An 8738-nucleotide genomic window follows, 5' to 3' on the forward strand; every position below is an offset into this window, starting at 1 on the left:
TACGTCATTAATTATGTACACATCTAATTCTGGGCAAGCGAATAGAGCTAGAGATCTGATTTTTTGGCATATAGGGATTAATTAGCAATATAATTTTTTTTTCAAAATGTCATGTGACCTCGATGACCTTTGACCTTGATTATACATATATATGCATATATCAGTAACCACAAGTTCTATACCCTCCAATTTTGATAGGATATTAGACCTTAAGATGTCACATCTTGTACCTCATTTATTATGCGCATATGTATTTCTTGGCTGGCCAATACTGCTAGAGGTCTGATCTTTTTTCCCGATTTAGAACCATAACTTAGACATGCCTCATGTGTTTCAAATTGGGAACAACGACATAGACCTATGTGCCCATAGATCTCAACATATACACTCCAGTGATACTTCTTATTGACCACATTTTCTGCCCCATCAAGACTAATACTCCTATTACAAGTGGGGACTATGTCATTGGAAATGACTTGTTGAGTTAATGGTTGTATCACAGTATTCGATATATCTAATTCTGTATTTTTTCCATTTTATATTCTGAATAAATACATTAAACATATTTCACTGTCTCCAGTACATTACATTTAAGTATTTTCACTTCATGCACTTTATCCCTTTCACACATGTTCAAATATCTGACCAGAGAACAAACACTAAATAGTCCAGGATGGGAGCTACAGTGTCATTGACGCTATTTTTTGCCACTTAGCGACATGCAAATTGTATATTATTTGTGCATTTCACCAGCCACCCTTACACACTAAACGTTCGGAGTTGATCATTAACTAATTTGGCGCGAAAAGTGGGACATTGACAAGGTCTCAACCTCTTTGACAAGCAAAAGAGATTACAATTTCTTCTTGTGATTGATTGACAATGAGATGAAAAAATTGCTTTTATGCATGGCATTTTTGATGAGAACTAGTTCCAATCAATGAATCCGGAGAAGAACTTCGACTCAGACTGTCTTTCGCTGTACCGGTAATCACCTACTTTTGTCAGGTTTGTGTCAAAATGCCAGAGACAGAATTTTTTAAACACAAGTGTAAAATATAAAAACGAATAAAAAATAGAAGTAAAATGACATGAAAAATCACATGCATACATACGTTAGCCTACTTAGTACCTATAAACGACATATAGGAGATGTTATATTTAAGAAATATGTTTTTGAATCCTGAGATCAAAATATTTTCGACTTGTTTTCCGAAAATATTCAAAAATATTGGTTATTATATTTCCACATTACAACGATACATGTATTCAGTGTTTAATCATTTCAATATATTCATATCATTTCAGTAAATTCTGAGTATATCTGTTGGAATACTTTTTAAGTGTCTATTACTTGCCAATATGTCTGTTGTGTCAAGGAATTCAAAAAAAATAATAAATCCACCTTTTTCCTTCTCTGGTCTCGTAAGGGTTGCCATAGTGACCAACTGAGAGATAGATCATCACCTTCTTTCGATTAAAATGAAGTTTTCATCGCCTCGCTTTTATGAAACTCGAAAATTTATTTTTTCTTTAGTAAGTTTACTTAGTGGGATACTGGATATTTAAATTTCAAAGGTTGGTATATTTAAGGTATTTTGTTTCTGTAGTACCAAATTTGCATGTTGACCTGTGATTTTTATCATCGATCTCGCACATCAAGAATAGTCTAAAGTTCCCACTGGAACGTTTGAGAAAATGTTTTTAAATGTTTGCATTTCAAGGCACGTATTTCCTCAAAAAACACTTCATCGAATTGAAAGACATTTTAATCCACCGAATTTGACCAGTCTCGGAGTAGACTAGCACAACACCGTAGCATTGTTGATAGTATGCAATAAGGCGTTTGCTATGGCAAAGGCATGGTTGAAGAATGACAACTTGGCCACTTATCCTTACGGTATTTCTGAGGGTGCCTTTAGTGATGAACGAATGCAAGCATACCCCTTAAGACAGTCTTAAATATCATTGTTGTCCAGCTACGGCCTTATCATGCTTATGTTTTTCAGCTTTGAAAGGCGCCAAAATTCTGTTAACATCCCTGTAGATGTAATTATGCGTCGAAGCATATTCTCTGACGACTTGAGGGCTTGGGGGAGAATCAGTCCCGAATACTTCCCTTTTGGACAGCTAAAATTATAAAGCACTTCACAACAAGTTCAGGTAAATGAGTGGGCGGTCAAAAGTCCACATTGTTCGCCGACATTTTCTACAAAAGGTATGATAGGTCAAAAGTGCTGGTGTGGGGTCAAAAGTCGCCCTACAGGTAAACCAGGAGTCAGAAGTTTACATGTTGTAAAAATTTCCGCGGTCAAAAGTCTGTATGAGTCTGTGAGATCCTGATGATGAGGTGAAATGGGGATCGACACCGCGGTACATAGTGGCAGTGCTCACTCTCCCGACCCGAAGATGGCCGTGCCCATGTCTTCACAGAGTTTGCAATAAACTCAGTTTCACAATATTGTACTTAGTGGAAACTGTGGATAAATATTCATAAATCAAAAGTTACGATCTTCCATTATTGACGGCCGGATTGGGGGGATGGGCACTCAGTCCCGAGTACTTTGTCCTTTGGTCAACTATAAAAACTATAAAGCACTTGACAACAAGTTCCGGTAAATTAGAGGGTGGTCAAAGGTCCACAACTTTGATGGCCGACAAAAACATGACACATTTTATCATTCTTGACTGCAGCGATAAAATTGGCGGACGTCTAAAGTCCCACGATTTTAAAGTCCGATAAGTCTTAGGAGAGGAAAAAAGTGAAAAAAAAACAAATGAGATATTTTCTACCGATATATGTAATCACTTCCAAAATCAATCAATGAAAAACTCTACAGCGAGAAGAAGTCCTGTGGTTGGCTAGTTGGCGAAATTGAGAAATGAACACGATTGGAAGTAATTTGGGATAATTGGATGGTGAAGTAATGTATGTTTAATCTGTAAATGTAAGCTCATCTGCTTTTCCTTATACATCATACACTTACTTTTATGAGTAATTTGTAATATTGCAACAATCAGCTGTACGGCACCTACCACTTTTGAGAAATTTGAAAAATATGAAAATCCAATTATCCCAAATTAGTTTCAATCGTGTTAATGGTGAAATCACGAAATCGAAAAATGGTGATATATGGCGACATAGAAACTAAATTGATAAAATAAGCGAGGAATGGAAAACTTCAGACCGTAAATATATTTTCTGATGTCAGTTCGATCACATATTATCTCCGAGTATGCTGGCACCTCATGTAAGGCGACCATTTTCGACCATGTTTCTTTTACAAAGTTATGTGTATCAGCATCACGGAGGTGGAAGCAGTAGAATCGGATTCACGTTTGACGAAATGGTTCTAACATTGGCTTTCTTAAGTTCTAAGGAAGATACTGAAGGATTTGAAGCGTTTCTGGAAGATGTAAAAACCTTTCCACCAAGATCCTATATCGACGTCGTTCAAAAATACAAGCTTATCGAGTTTATTCGCTCTTAGGATTCTCGAACAAAATGATATGTCATGATTCAATGGTGATGTTGAAAAAGGTATGTTATAAAAGACAGTGTTGAAACTCCTCTGAATATGTTGATATGCAAATCATACACAGGTCGTTCATACAGTAGAACGCCATCAAAGGCTAAACATACTGTTGAAACAATGAGTTCTTCGGTTTTAAATGTTCTCTTTACTGTATATTGGCAAAACATCAAACAATGACGAGAAGACTGTTCCCGCTTGTCGAAAATCACATGTAAACGACACTTCAGCTGAAAAACCTAAAGATTCTTTCCAAATCGAAAATATGAATTTAATCTTAGTTGTATAATTATATAGGCCAACGTCCAAGTAAATTTTCGAAGTGTTAGATTCTAAGTATAGCTGTAACAGCTTCAGCGTTTTGTGACAGTATGAGGGTAAAAAATCACCACTCTCTTATTTTGGCCGGGATTCAAATTTCCGTTGACATATGGCCCACAGCGAAATGAGTCTTTAAAATAATTCCTTGGAACCTGTATACCAAATATCAAAGCTATTGACTTGCAGTTTTTGAGAAACAAATTTTTCGACCATAAAGGGCAAAAATTGCCCCAAAAATACAAAATTACAGATATCATCAGAAACTCAATATATATTACTAAGTTCATCTGTAGAAAACTGTATACCAAATTTCAAAGCTATCAGATAATTACTTTTGGAAATACATGTTTTTTGACCAAAAATGGTAAGAATTGCTCCAAAAAAAACAAAATTACAGGTATCATCAGAAATTCAACATATTATTACTAAGTTCATCTGTAGAAAACTGTATACCAAATTTCAAAGCTATCAGATAATTAGTTTTAGAAATACATGTTTTTTGACCAAAAATGGTAAAAATTGCTCCAAAAATACAAAATTACAGGTATCATCAGAAATTCAACATATTATTACTAAGTTCATCTCTAGAAAACTGTATATCAAATTTCAAAGCTATCGGACCCATATTTTTTGTTTGACCAAAAATGGCAAAAAATTGCCCCAAAAATTCAAAATTGCAGATTTCATCATAATTTCAATAAATATCATTAAGTTCATCTAAAGAAACCTGTAAACCAAATTCCAAAGCTATCAGATGAGTAGTTTTGGAAAAACATATTTTTTGACCAAAAATAGCAAAAATTGTACCAAGAATACAAAATTACAGATATCATCAGAAACTCAATATATATTACTAAGTTCATCTGTAGAAAACTGTATACCAAATTTCAAAGCTATCAGATAATTACTTTTGGAAATACACATTTTTTGACCAAAAATGGTAAAAATTGCTCCAAAAATACAAAATTACAGATTTCATCAGAAATTCAATATATATTACTAAGTTCATCTGTAGAAACCTGTATACCAACTTTCAAAGCTATCAGACCCATACTTTCTGTTTGACCAAAAATGGCAAAATATTGCCCCAAAAATTCAAAATTGCAGATTTCATCATAATTTCAATAAATATCATTAAGTTCATCTAAATAAACCTGTAAACCAAATTCCAAAGCTATCAGATGAGTAGTTTTGGAAAAACATATTTTTTGACCAAAAATAGCAAAAATTGTACCAAGAATACAAAATTACAGATATCATCAGAAACTCAATATATATTACTAAGTTCATCTGTAGAAAACTGTATACCAAATTTCAAAGCTATCAGATAATTACTTTTGGAAATACATGTTTTTTGACCAAAAATGGTAAGAATTGCTCAAAAAATACAAAATTACAGGTATCATCAGAAATTCAACATATTATTACTAAGTTCATCTGTAGAAAAATGTATAACAAATTTCAAAGCTATCAGATAATTAGTTTTGGAAATACATGTTTTTTGGACCAAAAATGGTAAAAATTGCTCCAAAAATACAAACTTACAGGTATCATCAGAAATTCAACATATTATTACTAAGTTCATCTGTAGAAAACGGTATACCAAATTTCAAAGCTATCACACCCATATTTTTTGTTTGACCAAAAATGGCAAAAAATTGCCCCAAAAATTCAAAATTGCAGATTTCATCATAATTTCAATAAATATCACTAAGTTCATCTAAAGAAATCTGTATACCAAATTCCAAAGCTATCAGATAATTAGTTTTGGAAATACATATTTTTTGACCAAAAATGGCAAAAAATTGCCCCAAAAATACAAAATTACAGATATCATCAGAAACTCAATGTATATTACTAAGTTCATCTGTAGATACCTGTATACCAAATTTCAAAGCTATCAGACCCGTACATTTTGAGGAACGCATTTTTGACCAAAAATGGCAAAAATTGCCTTAAAATGCAAATATGCATATTTCTGCACAATTTAAACAAATCTGAAATAGATCGTCCCTAGGGACCTATGTACCAAATATAAAAGCTAGGTGACTGGTAGTTTTGAAGAAGATTTTTAAAGATTTTTTACCAAAAATGACAAAAATTTCCGTAAAAATACAAATATGCAAATTTCACCACAATTTGAACAAATCTCACTGAAGTCACCCTATATAATTAGTCCAAATATTGTTGTATGAAAATATCGTTATAGAATGAGACTTCTGTCCAGTGTAAATGTTTGCTTTATTTTTAGCTATCTTTGGTATAGAAGATTCCCAGCAGGAATAGGACTAAGTCGTTCTTTACTTCTATTGTTTTGGCCATGTGCCATCAGCATTCTTTTCTTCTAAAATGAGAAGTTTACCTAAATATAGTTTGGCATCACGGACAGTGTTATTCTTTTTACCCAGGAGTTGGTAGGTGTTCCTGTATTTATTCCACACTCGTGTTTCTTTGTCTTCTGATACTTCGAATATTTCACGCATTTTATCTTCTATTTCACTGATTGTGCTTTCCCTACTGAATTTCCTCATCACAGATACGTCAAGTATTGGGTACTTGCAAAGTTTGAATTCCATAAGATGTACTTCAACTTTAAAGTTCTTTGAAATACCACCATTTCCGATAACTTTCCTCGCTATTGGTTGTTGGCCAGACACTTTTCCATACCACGAAATAAGCTTTTTCCACCCCACTTCTGGTACAAGGCTGTAGTCTCTTTCAGCAAGGAGATGTTCTTTCAAATCGCGACTGTTCTCCTTGAACAGTCCAGAATTATCAATAGGACCCGGATAACTGCTCGGCTCGCCGAAGCGATACAGGTCCCAACTTTCATAGCCAACATACTTCTTCCACTGTTTAAACCATCGGCTACCAACTAGATACCAAGTGTCTCCTCTCTTCAAAGGAGTCTTCAACAGTTTGCATATTGTCTTTTTCTGTATGTACATGTCGACATCCACTTGTTGACACTGATCTGGGCTGTCAATGGAATCATCATCTTCGTCAGTGGTGTCATCGGTTTCACTGGTATAACAGTCGTTGACGTTGCCACAGGAATTACTTGCACCATGGCTCTCGTATCGGAGTTTATTATCAGCAATTGCGAAGCTTGCATCCGACTGTGTCTGAAGTTGCAGAGGGCTACTTTTGAAATCTCCGATGGACAGATGCTTGACCTCTATTTTTTCCAACGCCATTTCAAAGTTTTTCTCTTTTTGGAACTTTGGAAATTCAATATTCGTTTGAGTGTCGACATTTGAGTAGTTCACACTTTCGACTTCTGATATCACTGATCTCTGTCTTGCTATGATGATTGTTGGTGATTGCTGCATAAAGTCTTCCAAGCTAGACATCACAGAAGATACCTGATCAATATCCCACTCAATACATTCCAGATGACTTGACATATTTGGAATGATTTGTGCATACTGTGTCTGCAAGTATTCTAATTTGTTGGTTTTATCTGTGTTTATCTGGCGTTTCATAGCTTCAAACATTTCTGTTACTTTTTGAAGAAGAGTTTTTGAACAATCTTCAATTTTCTTGGTTTCGTTGTTAAGAGTTGCTTGTAACATTTCCGTTTTACACTTGATGTTGTTTCTGCTCTCAACAGCCTGTTCATGTTTCGTCTTCAAATCTGTCAGACAACTCTGTAATTTGCTTCGTGCATCTTGCAAAGCGACTTCCAGACAAACATGGCTATGTTGCGCATGATCAAACACCGAACACTCCAGACAAACGATGCCCTGGCAATCAGAGCAATATATCTTCTGCTCATCTGTGTGTACTGTACATTGTTCTTCAACTTTGAACTTCGTTGATTCATACTCCGCTAAAGTCATCAGTTTATGTCCCCTTGTCGCTTTCACTTTAGCGTGAAATTTTCCACAGCCATCACATAAATTAGCAGCGCAAACGATACACCTAATTGCTGCTGTCTTTTCTTCACATCCATCGCAAACTAACCCGCCATCTTCACCCGTTGTACTTCTTTCCTCCAGAAATGTCACAAAAGCATTCACCGAAAGACACTTCGGAATGGCCAGCACGCCCTCAGCCGGAAGTCGATACACGACGCGACAGGCCGGACATTTTAGTGTTTTTTTACCCTCACTGAGTTGAATGAGACATTCTCTGCAATAATAATGCTGACATGGGAGTACCCTGGCATCCTTGAAACGTCCAAGACAAATCTGGCACGTTAGATGTTCTTCCTCAAGGTCGCAGAATACATTTGATTCCGTTCCAACGCTGGCCATATCTTCCGCAAGTTCACTGTGCACAGCTGTGTATGTTCACCTCGGTCAATCTGTCAAATTTGTAGAGCAACAAAAGGGGGGTTTGGCAAGCATCATTATAACAGAAACATATCAGTGATTATTAAGACGGCTGATGGCGTGCAAAAAGGTGAGACTATGACACAAAACGTGAACTTACCTGTCCTGAAAGCTGCTTCGATCGTGGCTCTCTCATTCGCTACACAGCTAGCTGCATCGTCAACCCCGTGTGCCTTCAACGGTGTTTCTGGCAAGAGAGACTGAAGACAAAAGACCTTTACACCAATATATACGCATTCAACACCTGGTGACACAAGCGTCAATCAAAGGAATTCTCTTATGTAACGAATAGATAGTAATGATATGCTAATCTTCGAAACGCATATAATTGTTCATTTTCCGCATATGCTTGTGAGATGACAGCTATGAACAGTTGCACTTTCCCCTCCTAATCATGAAGTGAAGGTAAAATATGTTAAAATCAGTACATTATCCTAAGAAGCATGTTTTGTTATTTTGTAAAATTGACTGAATTTACCAGTTTGCTGCACCCACAGGTTCTTGGAATCGCCAATGTGGTAGGCCTATAGCAGAAATTATGTTACCT

At 35.6% G+C, this 8738-nt stretch overlaps 1 protein-coding gene across 1 annotated transcript; it reads right to left on the reverse strand.

The window, feature by feature from the left end:
• Positions 1 to 3461: 3461 nt before the first annotated feature.
• On the reverse strand, positions 3462 to 8381 carry LOC139121169 (uncharacterized). Its single transcript, XM_070685851.1, has 2 exons — positions 8292 to 8381; positions 3462 to 8163 (listed from the first exon to the last, which is right to left on the reverse strand). The coding sequence occupies exon 2, from the start codon at positions 8111 to 8113 to the stop codon at positions 6161 to 6163; it is 1953 nt and encodes a 650-aa protein (XP_070541952.1). The 5' UTR covers positions 8114 to 8163; positions 8292 to 8381; the 3' UTR covers positions 3462 to 6160.
• Between the last annotated feature and the right edge of the window lie 357 nt (positions 8382 to 8738).

This window comes from Ptychodera flava, chromosome 2 (genome assembly GCF_041260155.1).
Source record: "Ptychodera flava strain L36383 chromosome 2, AS_Pfla_20210202, whole genome shotgun sequence".
In the NCBI taxonomy this organism is placed as follows: Eukaryota; Metazoa; Hemichordata; class Enteropneusta; family Ptychoderidae; genus Ptychodera; species Ptychodera flava.